Genomic DNA, 20,126 nt, shown 5'->3' on the forward strand with positions numbered 1-20,126 from the left:
TTAATGTTCCACACTAGGAAACTATGCTGATAATTTTATATTCTAAAATAGCTAATAGGGTTTTGATTTCCAACACACACACAAAAAATGATAAATGCCAGAGGTTATATACCATTTACTTGGATCACATTATATACATTTTTTACATATTGCTACTCTATTCCATAACTATGTATAACAACTATACACGAGATAACCAATCTGCTAGGCTAGTTCTTTCCCAGAGCCCAGCCAGACGTACACTCTTCAATCTTCACGAAAGTCTAGTGCATTATGTAGATAAAGACAAATGTTCCCTGATGGTAAATCTAAAAGTCATTTCTTCCCTTGATATTCAATAATTATCAAACTATTTCACAAAACAGTAGGGCCTACAATGATTCATTACATGAAATACTTCTTTTGTCTTAGTCTAAGTTTACTCAAGTCTTGCAAGGTGCCTTTAATTATAGTATTTTATAATTTGAGTAACAATTTCATGATCACTCTCTATTCCATATGATTTTATTACTAGAATTCATAGCCCCAAGCTTTGACTTCATATTTGAGAGTCCTGCCCTCTTTTTTCTAAGTTCTCAAAAAAATGAACAAAAAAGCCAAACCAAACAAACAAAAAATCCAATACAATAACATAACCCCAAAACCTAAAAAACAAAATACATCAATACCAAAAAGAAAAAAGTAGAACATAAAAACCAAACTGTAACCAAATAAACGTATGCAAAAAACCGTGGAGTACATTATTTGTTGGTCAACTATTCCCAAACATGAGACCTACCCTGGAGTGGTTGATAAACCCAGTGTCATTCCATCTGAGAAAACAGATTTTCCCTCTCCTGGTAGGTATAAATGACAGTTCAGTTGTTAACTTTTACCCTAGTAGCTAGGTTTTCATTTGTTCATTTATCCATTTTTTTAAATATAACAAAATGAAATATAATAAGGTAAAACAAAAATGATCACATCAAAATTGAATAAGACAAACCAAAAGAAGGAAAAGAGCCCAAAGAGAAGACACAAGAGTCTGAGACCTACTTGTTTGAACACTCAGGAATCCCATAGAAACACTAAACTGGAATCCATAATATAAACACAGACTCCTATCCTCTTAAAGTCTGAGACTACCTCCTCCTCCTCCTTCTTCTTCTTTTTTTTTTTTGAGACAGGGTTTCTCTGTGTAGCCCTGGCTGTCCTGGAACTCACTTTGTAGACCAGGCTGGCCTCGAACTCAGAAATCCACTTGCCTCTGCCTCCCAAGTACTGGGATTAAAGGAGTACGACACCACCTCCAGGCTGCCTCCTTCTTTTAGTACTATGTCTGCCTGCCTCTCTCTCCCAAGTGAGCCACAACTGTCCCCAACCACATTTCTTATCTAACAATTCATTTAACTTTTAGTTCCTATCATGTTAGAACATTTAGACATATGAAATAAAGATGGGTTTAAAATTAAATCATTGATTCTTCAGTATTTCAGAAGCCAATGCTCTAAAATATATACTTCTGACTATATAACTTCTAAAACATTCATGAGTCAAAATAAGAAATTTATATTAAAAAAGGCAGTCTAAAATGATCTTAACAAGGGAGGAGTCCAAAAGCCAGCCAATTGTTGGGCACCCCTTTAATCCCAACACTTGGAGGTAGAGGTAGGTGGATCTCTTTGAGTTCCAGTCCAGCCTGGTCTACACAGTGAGTTCCAGGATAGCCAGGGCTACAACCCCCACCCCCTTCCAAAAAACCAAAACAAAACCAAAAACAACAACAGCAAAAAAAAAAAAAAAAAAAAAAGGGGAAAGGACCAGAAGTAAAACATTATATTTAGTTATCTACCTGAAATTATACTTACAAATTTTAAGCAATAATTGATGAATCTTGAATCATTGTGGTAGTTCTTCTTATGTAAAAATTCCTTCATTAAATGTTCTAATAATGTCATCAAGTATTCTTTATTGTCAGGAAAATTCTCTTCTACCCACTTTATAAAGCTAGAAAAAAATACGGATATTAGTTTTCCACGGATATTAGTTTTCCACAGGGTAAAATATGGTTCCTTTGTTTAAAGGAAAACAAACAAACATGCACTAACCTTTCCCATTCTCCAAGTGGGTCATTACCCGTGTAGCTTTGCATATGGGCTTCAAACATGCTAGAATAGAGAAGTACACACATGAAAGAAAGAATAATTCCTAGATGACAAAGATATATTTGATTCTACATTATGTTATCTATGTACTAGAGAATGGAAATCTTGACTTCAACAACCCAAATATCACATAAAAGAGCAATCATTCAGAAGTGTTCAAAAAGTCAGAAACAGTATTTGCTTCATAGTCTATCTAGATTAGTTGATCTCCAACGTCATTGTCTTATTTCTCAAGAGCACAGCTAAGTTAGAGGGTTAGACTAAGATCCAAAGAATGCCTCTCCTTTTGGTGTGATAGCCCCAGTAATTCAATTCGGAGTTTCCAGAGACTGTTGGCTTGAGTCCAAATCTAACATTGTCCCAAAGGAAGAGCCCATGATGACAATGCTCCCAGAGGACTTTGCTTCCCTTACTTCCATAGTACCTAACCACAGCTTAAGAAGTCAGGCAAACAAATCAGGGCCCAATGACCTCAGATGCTAGTGGGATAAACAAACACAAACATAAAAATAGTACCATGTTTCGTTAACTATTAAATAGAAAAGGGGGGCAAACTAAAGGAGTAAGAGTGGGCATATGTTATACTTAAGGACTTGTTAGCTAGCTACCACAGGCATGTTAGGGAAATCATACAGGCTGACAGAACTTGAGCAGAAAGAGTCAAATAAAGTGTGAAGAGAAGAGGTGGCAAGCTCTATCTGCATTTTAAATGTCTTCTTTGTTCCTTCACAAAAAGGAGCAGGGCTGGAACCATAAACAGTAATGAGTTCAGAAGTTACAGCAAGTAAGGGTGAGAATAGTATGTGTACAACTTTGGAGAGAGGATACATGGCAATTAACTGTATTCTCAGTATGCATCAAGTTGAGAAACAACCATAGGTTTTTAAACTGAGAAATGATAAGATTAGGAGAAAAAGAATTTAAAAGTAGTATTTTGGTAGATGACCAGAAAACTATATCTCAAAATATATTTCACTGGCAAACTGAAATGATCATTCAGAGAAACTGCAATGGTTTTCTCATAATTTAGTAGAGATTTTAGCAATTTATTTTTAAGTCAACGATTCTCACTTTTTCACTTTGGATTCATTTTGGATTCTTTTTAGCATGTTTGAAATGTCAGCACTACTTCTGTGTTTAGAAGTTCTTATTTAGCAAAATAAGAAATACAAATATTTGTCCAAGATAAACAAACATTGAATAGCCCCACACCAACCACACCTCCTGGGAAAATGGCTTAAACATCAAATCATTAAAATAAATTAGTCTTTAAAAATCAAAATACCTAGCTTCTATTTTAGAACGGGGAGGGGAAATCCTTAGTCGATCTGATCAAAAATTAAATTGCTTAACGCCAACAGATTTTGGATATCTTACTCTTAGAATACCTAAAGAACTGATGAAAATAAAATTGTATTTCTTGTAACATCCGATTTAACAGTTTTAAATGGCTTAACATCACAGGCTGAGTAAGTCACCTAAGCGCCCGCCCCCAGACCCCAAAACAAAAACAAATAACCAATCAGTGCCTGCAGGAAGCCTCAAATGACTTAATAGCAAGCATTCCCCCCCCCCCATAAAGTTCAGCTTTAATTTTTTTCTTACGTATCAGGCAATCGAGAAATAATAAATTCTTTCCTTAGTTGGGTGGCATTTTTATCAGACTTTGAAATTTTCTCCAAAAATCTCCACCACCACACAAGTTTGGGTTTTGAAGGCGGGGCGTCCCTCGCGTCTAGAGGAAGTTCCCCATGGAGAAGATACGTGACTTCAGAAGGTTCCGCAGACTGCCCAAATCCTCGGCACAAAACGGTAGCCGGCTGCAGCTTGCACGTCTACTCGAGTGACCCGGGGGCTACCGCCTTGGCTGAGGCCTGGTGCAGCGAACCCGCTGAGGAAGCGGCGCTGAGGAGAAAGCGCGCCTGAGGGACCCGGACTCTAACCGTCCCGACCGGCCCACCTCACCGCACCTGACCGACACTTACCGAAAGACATTTTCTAGGTTGTCCATGACGAGAAAAAACGCGCAGCGGCGAAATACCCCACCAGCCGCCGACCAAACTCCCCATCAGCCCCTAACCCCGAGTCTCGAAGGCCGCCGGCGATTCGAATTCCCCGCGCAGCCGCACTTGTGATGTCGAACGTGGGCAGCGCGCCTGACTATTGGTCTCCGCTGCGGGAGAGCTGGCCAATCGCTGCGGCCGTTGCTGGGAGACAAAGTCCCGCCTCCGTCCCCGCCCCCTCCGTCCCTAGCCCGCAGTTCTTTTCATTTGCCTTTTAGTGAGTCCTATGCTAGGTGCTGACTGAGCTAAGGTTTGTTTCCATTCTAGTGAGACACTAGCCATGTTTTGGCATAGAGTTATTATTATTACTTTTTAAAAAACGGTATAAATGGCAACTGGCTTACAGTATTACACTACCAGGCCGAACGTGACGATTCTGTGACTGAAACCCCTTTGAGTCCTCTTGGGTCTTGAGAGTCACTCACGAATTTTTGTCCTCTTTGCTTAACAGAAATGGCATAGCTGGTGAGCTGGCTCGGTGAATAAAAGCATCCACAAGGTGGAAGGAAAGAAAACCAACTTCCTCAAGTTGTCCTCTGATCTCCACATGCATGCCGTGGCACATACTCATATAACAAATGAGGAAACCACAATCATTATGTCTGGTTCACGAATGAAGACAAATAGCCATGTATATGTGTGTGTGTGTGTGTGTGTGTGTGTGTGTGTGTGTGTCCATCCAGAGTTTTATGGGATCCCATGCCTTTGGCCTCTGCCACACTTGGTTCACATAAAGGCACACCCACACGTATTTGTAAAATATTCATAGTAATTTTAAAGAGTCCGGAAGTCCAAGAATAAATATTTAACATGTTCATGTGCCCTGAGAGTGAGTTGAGAAATAATCTAGTCTTCCCTGCTTCTTGAGTTTTAATAACTTCCCACTTTGCCTCTCTAGGGTCACTTGACCAAAGCAAGTAGAACATAAAAGACTCATGCGATTACTACCTTCCTGTTTCTAAAGGTCCTGGGAGTTTTTCAGCTCCTTCAAGTTGATAAAAAAGATATTGCAGCTTCTGGACAGATAGACATTTTCTAACCTAGAGAAAAGAATTATGAGTGATTTCCCATTTGATTTCCTAGAATCATCTAACTAGAGGAACATTCCTGACATGTCTTTATAGCTGCACACGAAAATATTGTCTGTGGCCATGATATTGGCAGAATTGGTAAACACCACTAGAGGGAGTTCCAGGTTCTTGCATTCCTCGTAGATAGTAGCAAGCAAAGTAGATTAAGAATACACTTCCAATGTTTGGCTGCTAACATCTGCCTCTATTTGTAAGGCTCTGGCAAGGCCTCTCAGGAGACAGACATATCAGGCTCCTTTCAGCATGCACTTCTTGGCATCCACAATAGTATCTGGGTTTGATAATTGTATATGGGATAAATTCCCAGGTGGGACAGTCTCTGGGTGGCCTTTCCTTTAGGCTCTGCTCTACACTTTATCTCCATATTTGCTCCTATGAGTATTTTGTTCTCCAAGAAGGACCGAAGCACCCACTCTTTGGTCTTCCTTCTTGAGCTTCATGTGGTCTGTGAATTGAATCCTGGTTATTTTAGGGCTTGTATCCACTTATCAGTGAGTGCATACCATGTGTTTTCTTTTGCGGTTGGGTTACCTCACTCAGCATGATATTTTCTAGTTCTATCCATTTGCCTTAGAACTTCATAAATTCATCGGTTTTTGTTGTTGTTGTTGTTTGTTTGTTTGTTGTTTTTTTCGAGACAAGGTTTCTCTGTTAGTCTTGGCTGTCCTGGAACTCACTCTGTAGACCAGGCTGACCTCGAACTCAGAGATCTGCCTGCCTCTTCCTCCCAAGTGCTGGGATTAAAGGCGTGCACCACCACGCCTGGCAAATTCATCATTTTTAATAGTTGAGTAGTACTCCATTGTGTAAATGTATCACATTTTCTGTATCCATTCCTCTGTTGAGGGACATCTGGATTCTTTCCAGCTTCTGGCTATTATAAATAAGGCTGCTATGAACATAGTGGAGCGTGTGTCCTTATTTCATGTTGGAGCATCTTTGGGTATATGCCCAGGAGTAGGATAGCTGGGTCCTCAGGTAATAGCTGGGTACATAATGGCAGCATTCGTTAATAATGCCCTCAAGTCAGTCCTGTAGTGTGTAGCTCAGTTATCTGAGCCCTGGATAGGGTGTTCAGGAGGCTACTGAGAGGCATGTGCCCTTGGGCAAGTCATTAAACATTGTTGGTTATTCATTTGTAGAAGCAGCTTAAAGGAAACCTGAGCACAAATGCCCAAGATTATGCTGTAACTCACCATAAGCCACTGCATGTGGAATGCCCTATAAATGCTTTGCTGAGGAGGAGGTGAGTCTGTTGCTCTTCCCAGGGCCAGGTGCAGTGTGCAGAGAGAAGCCAGAAACAATTTTTAGAGACTTTCTCTTGTACTGAAGACCTTGTACAGCTCTTGGGGACGAATTCAGATTCCCTCTCCAGTCTACTGCAGACCAGTTCATAATTTTCAGAGGCTAATCACTGTTGGCTTCGTTCATTCCATTTTTTCTGGTCTATGTCTAGTGGCCAGTCTCTTGCCTTGGGGCGGGTACGTCTTTGTAGGGCTGTCTAGAGGCTCCTCAGGGCTGTGGAGAGGGCAGCATCTTTGGTCTACTGTGCTGCCTGTTAGGCTGAAGGCTTTGGGAGGAAAGGAAAGGACTGGGAGACTTTGAAGAGGCAGAGGAGGCAGCAGTCAAACCCCTCAGGAGGCTGCTGAATGGGGTGGGGGAGTAGGCACCTCCCTCCATATTAGATCTATGTAGTCATATCAGCAATGTAGCCTCACAGAGGTTCCTGCCACACACCTTCTCCACTGCATTTGGTTGGTCAGGAGTAGTTATCTTTCCTACACTAAGCCAGTCAAAGTTGTACTAGAATTGCTGTAACTTGAAATAAAGGGGAAACAAAGGTAGTTTTTTATGGTTGGAGCTGAGAACAGTGAGGCTGGGGGCTTGTTGGCCTCTGTTGTTCTTACTTCCAGGTGGGCTTTGGTCTGCCTTGAGAATGGAGAAAGAGAACTGCCCTGAGAATGGAGAAAGAGAAGAGAGAGAGAGAGAGAGAGAGAGAGAGAGAGAGAGAGAGCCGAGACAGTTGGTTCCAGTGGTTTGTGATGCCCTTCACAACAATGATCTTCTCCAGTTATGCCCAAATTTCCCTTGAGTTTTGCAAACTAAAGCATTTTCATTTTGCTGAAAAGAATTCAAACAAGTTTTCATTGGTTTATAACTGAGAGTTAACTGGATAATAGCATTGGAGAGTGATTGGATAACGTGACTGAAAGAAGTCCCATTTTGCCTTCTCTTTCCCCCTCTCCCTCTTCCTCTCTTCACATACACATCAAATATACATATGGGAGTGTGTATATATTAGCACACATATATACACATGCACATACACAAACACATACATACATACATGCATACATACATACAAACAATTTTTTGACTCATTTGGAAGAAATTGTGCCACTAAACACTTCAATTTGCTTTCAGACGCAGAACACTCCAAATCCATAGTGCTATTATCAAAATCAGAAGCCAACATGGGTGCAATACTGTTATTACACAAACCATCTTACTTCATTGTCTCCAGTTGCTTCTAGGTTTCAGCAAACCACTGTGTGGCAAAGTTTGGAATCACTCTCCTAGGGGGAAGAGGAGGTTTATGAAAATTCAGGTGTCTATGCTCAACCTTTAGAACGTGGGTCTGTTGGGAGGAGTGTGTGTATTTGTGCTGCTAAGCCTTAAAAAAAATCTGGCTTACTCTGGTACGTAGTTAATGCAGAAATCAATTATTTAAACCAACAATGGTTACTTCCTTCCATTTATTGGCCCAAGATCAATTTGAGGTGGGGTACTAATTTGAATAGTATTCCCAACACACACAAAATATATTTATCTGTAACCTCAGAATGCCTTCTTCTTTGAAAATAAGAATTTTTACAGACATAATCAAATTGGGAAGTCATTGTGGATTAGTCTGAGCTTTTAACCCAGGGACTGTGTCCTTGTGAGAAGACAGAAGTTTGAAAATAAACACAAGGGGAGAAGGTCAAGTTATGATTAAAGAAGCTATTAGCATGATATGATGCAAATACAAGCCAAGGAATGCCAGAGATTTCTGGAAGCCACTAGACTTTAGGACATGGCAAGAAAGGATTCTTCCCTGGAGCTCACGGGGACAGAGTACTGCTGCTAGTTCAACTTTACACTGGAAGCCTTCATATCCATGAGGGAACAGGTTTCTGTTGCTAACCTATCAGTTTGTGGTATTTTTGTGGCAGCTGAAGGAAATTAAAACAGTGGCCATTGGACCTATTGAATTTAGCCAAAGGCTAAGGCAACTTCCCTAAGTCATTTATTTCACAGTTTCTCCTTGTTAATATTAATATCAACATAATATTAATATAATATTTTATGTGTATGAGTGTTTTACCTAAAGTGCATATGCACCACATGTATGTCTGGTACCTATGGAGGTCAGAAAAACGCATTAGATTGCCTGGATCTGAAACTTCATATGGTTGTGTGCCACCATATGGGTGCTGGGAACTAAACCTGGGACCTCTGCAAGAGCAAAAATGCTTGGAACTGCTGAGCCATCTTTCTATCCTTGTCACCTATCACTTCTTAAAATGAACCTCTTTCTGCCAGGTATGGTGGACACTCAGGAGGCAGAGGCAGGCAGATCCCTGTGAGTTCAAGGCCAGCCTGGTCTACCAGACATCCAGGGATACATAAAGAAACCCTGTCAAAAACAAAAACAAATGATCAAACAATCTCTTTCCAATACCATTCTTTCTGCCCACATATAATATAAATTATATTATAAATTATATATAATACACACATATTCTTAGGTTCCAGAGATTAAGACAAAAATATTATTGATGGGCCATTTGTTTGTCTACCATGTAATCTGTATAATTGCATGTAGCATACCCAACTGATGGCAAAGAATTCTCACATAACAGGAATCTCATATATATATATATGAGAGATGTATGTATGTGTATGCATATATAAAATATTTAATGTCACCAGCAACATTCTTCCAGTATCTTCCAAAGACTATGTAATGCACAATTCTTCAAAAACTTAGAGTGACTTGTAACAGTAGAAGGTTTCCCCCACCCCAACTTGAGCTGAACGCAATGGAAGATAACATAGTCATTTGTCGTTCTAGTTTCTAGGTCTTTAGACCAGGAGAAAATAAATCCTGACTTGACACAGTACCTCCTGCTGGCACATTGGACTTGATGCTATGATTGTGTGGGGTCTCATTGCCTCCCTTTGGGAGAGGGGAGTGCAGTTTACCTGTGGAAAGCAAAGAGTAGCTGGAGGAGCAGCTTCAGCAACCTCTAGCACTGCTCACAGATTGATTTGGGTGTTGGCCTCTGGCCGTGCCAAAGGTTTTGCTTCCTTGGAGTCAGCAGTGACGTGCTCTGTCTGATGGGCTGAATCTGGAAATTACCTGTACTCTTTTCAGCTGTTAGGGACAAAAGTCCTTGTGGCCACATGCTGGCCATGGTTTTATTGTCTGGGAGCTGAAGTAAGAGGACATGAATAGAATTTGAAGGTAGCATGAGTGAGAAAAACTTTATCTTTAAAAGCTCTAAGATTTAGGTGCTGATGGTGAACACGCTACAGAGGGATTGCTTGCCATGACTGTTCTGTTCTGAGCAATACAGGAGAAGATGTTTTCCTTTATTTGGAATGTATGGCACTTGGCATTGCAACATCTGTTCTACAGACTGGGGGACTCAAGAGTAAATGGAAAGATAAAGAGAATACAGAGAAATGATAGATAGATAGATAGATAGATAGATAGATAGATAGATAGATAGAGCGAGCAGACAGAACAGCCCTGAGCAAGCCACTTCACTTTCAGAACTTTCTTACCTCCTGAATTCCTATTTGTGGGAATCCCTAGCTATCTGTTGGGTATTGCTTCATGGAGATGGTGTGGTAGACAAACAAATGGCCCACCAATAACGTTTATGGCCTAACCTCTGGAATTTAAGAATATGTGCTGTTCTTTGGGAAAGGGGGCATTGCTGAGGTGACCTAAGTTAAGGATATTGAGATAAGAGAGCTCTCCTATGTTAAAAGGTGGGATCAATGTAAATAAGTCCTTTTAAGAGGGAGGCAGGAAGTTCAAAATCAAAAGAAGAAAAGAAATTGGAATGCTTGAAGCTGAGGCCGGAGTGATGGTCTTTGAGAACAGAGAAAGGAGCTAAGAGGCAAGAGTACAAATAAGCCCCCAAACGCTTGAACAAAAGCCATGGGAACAGATTCCTGCCCAATCACCTCCAAAGGGAGCCCAGCCCTGCTAACATTGATTTTAGCCCCGGGAGATCCAGTTTGAACTTTTAACTTTTGGGGGACTATATACAATTACTCCTGGAGGTAGCATCTGCTGACCTAAAGACTGCACAAAATAGCGTTTAAAAGGAAGGGAGACATCTTCTTGTACATGACCACAGCAATAATGGGGTGGGAAGAGAGAGACTTGTGAGTTGGTTAGTGCCACCTCCAGGTTGAAGACACATAATGACCAGTTTGGGGTAGTGAGGTCTTAGCAGACACCAGACCACCTCAGGCCTTGGGAAACATGCAAAATGGCTGGCTGGGAGGTTCTGTTTAGTGGCTGAATTGACTTAGTGCTGTGCGTTCTTCAAGGCCCAGAGACATCAGATCAGCACCTCTTTTAAGGATCTGAAACTCGCTTCTTCTAGTGACCCACAAATCTGGAGGGACAACCTAATGGAGTTAAAGAGCAGTTCCTGGTAAGGTCGGGAGAACAGTGGTGGAGCTCAAATACTCTAGACAGCTCTTTGCCTCAAATAAAGCAGAGAGGGTGCAGGGCAAGGTTTGTGGCAGACAGGTAAAGAGGGAGGAGATGTGTGGGTGAGCTGGGAGGAGACCAGTCTAGTGGAATGATAAGTAGGAGGGCGCAGAAGCCAGGATAGCTGAGGAGGTTTAAGCCAGGAGAGCTAAGAAGGTTTACAGAACGGCCTGCAGCCTCAAGCACACAGATGGAGCAGACTTCCAATTTGGGGCTTGGGGACTCATCGCTGTTCCGCTACCTGGATGGAGAACTCTGGAGCCTTAAGAACGAGCTTCGCAGAGCCCTGGAGAGCTCTCCTCTCTTCCAGCCCAGGTACTTAGTGGAGTTGCGACTCTTGTTCGAGCCTAGGTTAGCTGATTGGCCCCAGGTGGGGCTGGATGGGGTGTGGACCGCTCCTTATGGGCAGTTGACCTTATCCTTACCTCTGATAAAGAAGGGATCTCCTAGTAGAAGAAGTGTGGTCACAGCCTGCTGCCGCCTTCCTGATCCCCTAAAGGTGTCCCTTCCACCACAGCTCTCTCCAAAGATCCCAGGTTGAGGTGTGGGCTCCGCAGGGTTAGGTACTGAGACTCATTGTGCATCTTGTTCCCGCCTGGCCAGTCAGAGTCCCACCTAGGGCCGGCAGAACCGAGGAAAAACAAAGATCGGGTGCGCAAACTGGGATGGACACCCCGCTGGGGTGGGGTGCAAACTGAAGTCTCTGGCGGGCTAGTGGATTCAGGTGTGCTAGCTCCTAGAAACTGAGGAAGGACAAGCGGGGCCGTGTTGGCTGGGGGAAGGAGGTGCTAGGTCCTTGACACCGTGCAGCTTAAGGTTACGGGTGTAGAAAAATGGACTAGTCACGAGGGTCAGGAATGGACCCCAGCACTGGGGTTCTTTCTCCTATGTTCTGCTGGGTGATTGACTGACCCTGTTTCAGGAATTCTGAGAAGCCCGATTGCAGCCACTTTGGAGCATTAGCATAATAAAAGTCCTGATTTAGAATGTCAATATCGCCCTAGTAATCCTACTACTTAGGAAGAGGAGGCAGCGGGACCAGGAATTCAAGGTCATTCTCAGCTTCTGGACGTCCAGACCAGCGGAGGCCACAGATACCCTGCCTCAAAAACAAAACAAACCGCACCTTAAAACAGACAAAACTAAACAAAAGTCTGTATGTTCCAGGGAGAATTAGCCGAGCCCTCCTGCCCAGGTAGCTCAAGTTTAATTTGTCTCTCAAGAGCGGTCTGGGCAGAGGGAAGGTGGTCCTCCAAGTGTTCTTTGAGAAGACCCTAGGTGCATCTTTGAATGTCACCCTTACTCCTCATCCCTTTCGTTCACTCTTAAGGTCATGGTCCTCAAAGTGTGGTCCAGGTATCTAGAGGATACCCAGGACTGCTTCAGGAAGTCCACCAAGGTCAGGATTATTTCTATAAATGTCCCAAGATGCTATTGGCTCTTTGCACGCACACATTCCCACCAATACACAGTAATGGGTTCTGGACACAGCATGACTGGCAGTATCCTCTGTATTCATTGAGAATGTGAGATTCCACAGGCTTTCTATTAAGACAGATATTTAAAAAATTATGAAGATGCAGAACAGCTGTACTTTTCTTCTCAACTTTGTTTTGTTCTGAAAAACAGTTATTTTTAAAAAAATACACTTAACAGATATACTACATTTACTTTCAAATGAGTTAAGGGTTTGAAACCTTTTCTGTAATGGTGTCTAGGAGGATAAATATTAATAAACATAACTCAACCAAACAAAAGCAATTGAGGGGTCTCATTTTAGGATTTCAGGGGCCCTTTAGCCTATATTCACTTATGTATTACCCAACCTTTATTTCTGGGCAGTCGGCTCTTGGATGTTTCTGTTTGGATAACTGCATTTTAAAGCATGGAGCAGAATTCTAAGATCTAAACCGCTATTTGGGCTAAATAAGAGATGACCTACTTAAGAATCAACACTGCTACTACCTCTGAGGAACAGAGGTATTAGACAAGCCTGGGTTCTAAAGCCACCAGGTAGCTGACTTCCTTGTGTAATATTGGGGTAATTCCCAACCCATACCTGCAACCCTGAGCTTCTGGCTGAAGGTGTAACTCAGCTGTAGGGCACATTTAACAGGTTCAACCCACAATATCACAACAAAATAAAAACACAGAAAAACACTCCCAGTTCCTTGGTTGTTGTGAAGCATAAATGAAACACTCCTGAGTAAGCATTCTGGGAACATTGGTTGGTGCTGTCCTAGTTAGGGTTACTGCTGCTGCGATGAAACACCACAACCAAAAGTAAACGGGGGAGTAAAGGGTTTATTGGCTTACATTTCCTCATCATTGTTCATCATTGGAGGAAGTCAGGACAGGAATTCAAACTGGGCAGGAACCTGGAAACAAGAGCTGAGGCAGAAGCCATGGAAGAGCGCTGCTTACTGGCTTATTTTCCATGACTTGCTCAGTCTGCTTTCTTCTAGAACCCAGGACCACCAGCCCAGGGATGACACCACCCACAATGGGCTGGGCCTTCCCCTGTCAATCACTAATTAAGAAATGCCCCACAGGCTTGCCTGCAGTCCCATATTATGAAAGCATTTTCTCAACCGAGGTTCCCTCCTTTCAGGTGACTTTTAGCTTATATAAGGTGACATAAAACTCTGCAGCACAAATGTATCTCCCTTCTTCTTCCCCTTTACACACACAGGGGAACGAGACAAAACCTCACTATCCCGGTGTTTTGCTATTGTTATTTGTTTATTTCATAGTATCAGAATCATAATAGCATAGATGACATTTTACTGTCTCCCTCTCCAATGGCTCAAGATTCTGATACCTATATGAAAGTTCACTTTGTGCTACCAGATTTAATCTTTATGAGGTTGGAAAGACAGGGCTCTTATTTCTGGATCCACTCTACTATTGCAAAAGTTTCCTGGAAGATATAACCATGAAACCTGTCTGTCCTGCAATTAATCCCTGTCCTCATCCTCCATCAGGGAGCCTTTGCCATTCAAGTAGGTGATAGGGGTGGGGTGGAGATTATGGGAGCCCAGTTCTTTGAGTGCTCTGTACATAGTGCAAAGTTTGTCTAAGGTCAGGCACTCTCAGAGCATGCGTCTAGGAAACATTTTTCTCCCCAAAGAAAATAATTATATTGCCAAGGGTTTTGGATCCAGAACACATAGGGCTATGTGTGTCAGCATAATGTATATATTTTATAATTTACTTGTCTATTAAAGATGGCAATAAGGGTAAATTGTAAAAAGAAAAGGCAGATCAAATCATTGGGAGGGGGACGGATAAGACTTGGTAATTACAGCAACCATTTCTGCATCTAATTTGAGGAATTGCCTTGAAGGTGCTGGTGAAGCAGCTTTCACCTCCTCTGCTTCTCACTAAGCACAGTCTTAGTGAAGTAAGCATCTGTCCTTCCCACTCCTCTTCTCAGCATCAGCATCATCAGGTTCTACCTTTGGGCACAAAGTGTGATTTGGGGAAGGCTGACCTGTCACCTCACTGCAACCTGGCATCTGTAACCCTGTCTCCTTGACACCCTTCACACACACACACACACACACACACACACACACACACACACACACACCCCACCTCATGCTTTAAGGCTATTTCAGGCATAGCCATTCTCTGGCCACAGGGTCATGTTCCCTGGTTTTGGCCAATGCAATAGGAGGAGAGACTTTTGGGTTGCTCCTCGGAAAGATACTTCATTGGTTATTCCAGAGACCTGTCAGCAGTGAATACTTTGTTTTGGACAGGATAGAGTTTAAATAGGAAGCTGCTCCTCCTGCAGCCAGTTAGTTACAAGGGACGCCAGCCTCACAATGGAGTGACCCATGGAGAAGGATAGAGGGACACTAGGCTTTGAAATATCCTTGAGTACATGGTCGAGACTTAGCAACCAGGCAGGAAGACTGAAACACTGGTATTTTTAGCTTGGCCCCAGTCCACCATCACTGACACAGTTGGCAGTCACCTTTTCTTGAAATGGCTACCAGAGTTGAAATCAAGGAATGGCACAGGCTAGACAGTGTTTGCTCGGATCTGGAATGGAGTCACCAAGTAGAGCCATGAGACTGGGAGAGAAGAAATGAGCATCTGATGAAGGAACCTGGGGCAACACAACTCAGGTGACAGAGCAGATGCTAATGGGTGCTAATGCTACTTACAAAGACGTTGTGGCTCTTAGGAACCATAACCAATAGCAAGAACGTCTGCCAAGGATTTTCCCAGTTGCAGCTTCTTCAGATGAGCTACACATACAGCTTGCATTGCCTTTAAAAGCTTCCATTTGCCTTGCTTCCTTCCTATAACATGTACAACCTGCATTATAAAGCCCTGCTACTCCAGGAAGAAATTCCATGGGGCATTCCTTAGAGAGCATCCCTCTGTTATTTAGGATAGTAATAGACAATATATCTGCTTTAATAGATGGAGCCCTTTCTGACTGACTCCAAGAGACTGGTGTATGGGTAAAGAGGTCACTGAGACCTGTTCCTATCTGTTCTGCAGATGGCTGCAATTCTGAGTGTTTGGGGGCTAATTCTTAATTAAAGTCATACTCTGTTGTGATCATAAAATTTCAAGCTCTTTTTGGGTCTCTGCAAGGGCTTGAGATTCTTTTGCCACCACCTAGTTGTGTGTTTAATGTTCATTTCCTTTGTTGTATGGAGGTGTGGGGGTGGGTGGGTAGGTGTGTGTGTGTGTGTGTGTGTGTGTGTGTGTGTGTGTGTGTGTGTATGGGGTGGGAAGATATATATATGTATGGGGTGGGTAGACAAGTATGCAGATGTGCACACATGTGTGTGCATGTGTATGTGCTTGGGTATGGAAGCCAGAGGATAAACTCGGGTGGTGTTCATCAGGCCTTGTCCACTGTCTTGTCTCAGGTAAGGTATTGCTAAGTAGACCTGGCTCTGACAACTGAACTCTGTTCCTTTGCAAGAGCAGCAGCTCCTAACTGATGGGCCATCATCTCTCCATCTCCTAGAAATTTTTATTGTAGAACACTTTTCAGTGCAGAGCAAAGCTATGGAGAGTGAAGATAATTCCCAGGTCTCCCTCCCCTGTTAATATCTTACATTAGCACAGACAGTTTGTCAAAACTAAGGTGACCACACTAACCTGCTAGTACTAATTAAACTCAAGATTCTATAATGCTTCCTTAGCTTTCCCATAGGTCTCTGTTCCCATTCCAGGATCCTGTCCTGGACATCGTGTTGTATGTATTGTCAAGTTCCCTTAGTGTGCTCTTATCTGTGACATTTCTTCTCTCTCGTGTTCTTCTGCCTTGTTATCTTTGTGGAAAATTTACCAGACTTTGTATTAGTCAGGTTTATATTCTTGTGATAAACCTTGGTCAAAAGCAACTTGGTGGGGGAAGAGTTTATTTGCTTTATATGTTCTAATGAAGAGACTATATCGTGGTTTGTCATGAAGTAAAGGAAGGGTAGTAACTGAAGGCAGGAACCTGGAGGAAAGAAGTGACTCAGAGGCCACGGAGAAGTGCTGCCTACTGGCTTGCTCAACATGGCTTGCTCAGTCTGCTTTCTTATACAATCCAGAGTTGAATGCCTAGGGTGGTACCACCCACAGCGGGCCTATAAGAGCCTTCTTTTCATCAAGGAGTCTTTGTAAGTAGAGCAGAGGACCATAGTGATTGAGGATACTTCTTCACCCCTTGCCTGGCAACCTCTGCCCTACCCTTTAGGAGGTATCCGCTGCTTTGTTAGCCCTCCTTCCTGTTATAGGTTTGTTTTGTCTGTTTTTAGAATTTAATATAACTAGACTCATGCAATTTGTTCCCTCAGCTTATTTTTATGGCATATTCTAGTTTAATGATTCAATCCTAGAGTGAAAATGAGTGAGCTATGGACACAACAGTCACTGAAGACAACTTAGTCATTCTGAGTGCCAGAAGCCAGACACAAAAGAACACATAGTGTATAATCCAATTTCTTTAATATTCGAAAGAAGTAGACAGTCATTTATAGAGTTGTTAAGCAGCCAGCATTGGTCAGGAGAGAGGAAATAGAGGTTGACAGGGAAACTGAGAACACCTTTTCCCCCTTGCCCTGGGTGGGGGTTACACAGGCAAATCTACTTTGCACTAATTTCCTGAGACTTAAATTATAATCCACACCTTTGTTCTTGACACATTGTATTTTCTTAGAGTATTTTTTTTTTTAGAATTAAGATACTAGAAAGGAAAAAGGTAAGATTCAAGTCCCTACCCTCCAATTTTGTATGTGTGTGTGAGACAATGCATATGCTTATTATCTTTTGATAAGTAGGTAGTTACTCCAAAGTGTAGCAGGCATGTTGTCTCACATGCATTCCAGCCAGAGGGATTAAAGGTGTGTGCTAAGGGCTGAGCCACCCCACAACTAGAAATAGTTTGTTTGTTTGTTTTAAAATAAATAAGACAATCTCAGAGGTCACAGTGTGATCAAATATTCTGCACTGTCTGTAGAATGAGACAGGGGAGCAGTATCTGTCACATCTTCATATCTTACAGACTCAGGAAAACCGAAAATAGGAATTATAGCTGTGAAAATACTAAATAATTAGGTATGACTTATATGCCACTGTTATACAAACAATATTTGAAGTAACCAAAGAAGTGTTTTAAATAAGGAGAATATAATATCAACCCTTCATTTTGCTTAGAGTGCTTGTGACTGTTTCTGCAACTCTTGTTTCTCTGATGCACAGTCTCATTCCGCTGCTTTAGAGACTGTTAGAAATTTAGGTGTACTACTGTGATTAACAAATATTCATGTTTCCAGGTTCCCAAAATGCTTATTCATCCAGCTTAGATTTCTCAACTTGGTCAGTCACAATGACAGTTCGCATGAAGAACAAGTTCCACCTAGTGGCAATTTTAAGTATATATTCTGACATGCATTTTATGAGCTATGAAGAGGGCTCACTTTTACTGCCAAACCCGATGACCATGATCCACAGAACCCATGCTGTGCAAGGAGAGCATCAGTTCTTGTAAGTTGTCTTCTCATCTCTACATGCAAGCCGTAAGGCTTTCAAAGTCAGACGTTCATTGCCGGAGGCATTCAAGTTGAGTTACATGGTGTGCTGCTTTAATCCCCAGAGGGATGAAATCCACTACTTAATCCCACGGGGTTTCTGCAGCTGTTGTAACTTGTCCTCCAGCCCCTGTGAGTGGCAATAGTAGATAAGAGCAGAGGCTTTGGGTTCTGGCACCCTCAGCTTTACAGAAACAAGTGTAAATTGTTTACACAATTTACCAGAGCTCCCAGGCAGCTGGTATTAGGGCTCTCAGCCTAGGATCTCTGAGACCTTGGTCCTCAAAGATTGGAAGTTCCCCAGGACCTTTCCAGCAACCAGGATCCACAGTTTTTCTTCTCTAGCTTTCACAAACTTCTGTTAATGTTCATTTTAGGCTCTTTGCCCTATCTTGCTTCCTGCTTCCACTATCCCCATCATTTGTATTCTAGATGTTCTTTGAAACTCTGTAGCTGCCCTTGGTCACTGCAGCTACTGATGGCCACTCCCTTTGCAGCTGCTACCACAACTCAGCTAGTGCTTCTGTTGTTACCTTTATGTTACTAGCTCTGCCCACCCTCCTAAGGATAAAGATCAAGATAAGGGGAGAGAAGACCACTCAAGAGAAGCCCAAATTGGAGGGGCCAGAGAATGTTTAGGGTGAATGCTTTATGTGATATTGGCTGCATGCAACTATAAATTTGTCTAGACTCATAGACTATAACCCATCAGAAACAAACCCCAAGGTAGTAAGAAATTATTTGGTATCCTGGCCTTTGGTTATTGAGTTCCTAGATAAAACACACACACACACACACACACACACACACACACACACACACACACACAGAGAGAGAGAGAGAGAGAGAGAGACTTTATATTTGCAATAAGCCAATAAGCCTTAAGCTGCACAATAGCTGGGCAGCTGCCTACCCTCCATGCTGTTACAATCTACTTTCCTATTGATAACCCCAGTTGTTACTTACTATTTAATATGTTCTATTTGAGCTGCTCATAACTCCCTTGGAGCCACGTTTTTATGACTCAGCTAACCCATAGTGGCTTCTCCTTTCTCTTCTCCTGCACCTTCTTCCTTTATCCTATGGTGGCTTCTTCCTCTTCCTTCTCCTCCTGGTCCTCTCTGACCCAAGCCCACAAAACCTCAACCCCACCTATGTCTCTTCTGCCCAACTATTGGCTATTTATTTACCAATCACAATTAACTGGGGGCAGGGTCACTTAGCTAGCAGATTCTCTGGGAGAACCAGTTTTGGGGGCCCAAATTAGCATTAGAATACAAGCATCATCAGGGCAGCCCTCTACATCTAGGAGCTGGAGTTGGTGGTTAAGAGCACTTGCTGCTCTTCAAGAAGACCCACGTTCAGATCTCAGCACCCATGTCCCACAGATCACAATTACCTATTAACTCAAGCTCCAAGGGACCCACACCCTCTTTTGACCTCCCTGGACCCTCACACACATGTTACACAAAGATCTCTCACACACACATATATACAAGGCACAAATGCACACATACACATTAAAATAATTGTTTTTCTCAATTCCAAGCAACTCTATAAATGTAGTTTGTTTTATTTTTCTTAAAAATACAATGCATACTTGAACCTGACCACCATTTAGTTTTGAGTAGAATGGCACACACACAAGTAATCTCTGGGAGACATGGTTGTCAAATATGCCAAGTGGGAAGAAAATAAGCCAGTCACAAAAATGTTAAAAAGCAAAACCATCTACTCTTCAAAAAGGCAACATGTAGACATCGTATGGCTTCAAAAAGTAAAGGGGGGCCACCAAGCCAAATCTTTCTGTAGTCATTTAAAGGATGGACTTGTGAGACTGTCTTAATTATTTCCCTCCATCCATTAGGGATGGTTTCCCTGACTTTAAGACCCGTTTTGATCGTTCTTTGGTTCCTGAGCGAGGGAAAACCGCGAGCCCCTCCCTCAGACCTCTATGGCTTCAGATGATGTTACCATCCCTGTAGGTCTTTCCCTTTGCA

The 20,126-nt window shown here is 42.4% G+C and overlaps 2 protein-coding genes across 4 annotated transcripts in view; one reads left to right on the forward strand and one right to left on the reverse strand.

Moving 5' to 3' along the window:
- Bub1 (BUB1, mitotic checkpoint serine/threonine kinase) overlaps positions 1-4,269 on the reverse strand; it is a 31,663-nt gene extending 27,394 nt beyond the window's left edge. For all 3 annotated transcript variants that reach the window (XM_006498620.3, NM_009772.2, NM_001113179.1), the window contains exons 1-3: positions 4,130-4,269; positions 2,088-2,147; positions 1,848-1,986 (exon numbers count right to left, since the gene is read on the reverse strand). In XM_006498620.3, the coding sequence (XP_006498683.1) occupies positions 1,848-1,986; positions 2,088-2,147; positions 4,130-4,155 (225 nt within the window). In that variant the 5' untranslated portion in view covers positions 4,156-4,269. The remainder of the gene's footprint in view (positions 1-1,847; positions 1,987-2,087; positions 2,148-4,129) is intronic.
- Positions 4,270-11,206: 6,937 nt separating this feature from the next.
- The window catches only part of Acoxl (acyl-Coenzyme A oxidase-like), a 287,456-nt gene continuing 278,536 nt past the window's right edge, over positions 11,207-20,126 (forward strand). Inside the window, exon 1 of the mRNA XM_006500273.2 lies at positions 11,207-11,392. Within this exon, the coding sequence (XP_006500336.1) occupies positions 11,268-11,392 (125 nt within the window). The 5' untranslated portion in view covers positions 11,207-11,267. The remainder of the gene's footprint in view (positions 11,393-20,126) is intronic.

This window comes from Mus musculus, chromosome 2 (assembly GCF_000001635.26).
Source record: "Mus musculus strain C57BL/6J chromosome 2, GRCm38.p6 C57BL/6J".
Lineage (NCBI taxonomy): Eukaryota > Metazoa > Chordata > Mammalia > Rodentia > Muridae > Mus > Mus musculus.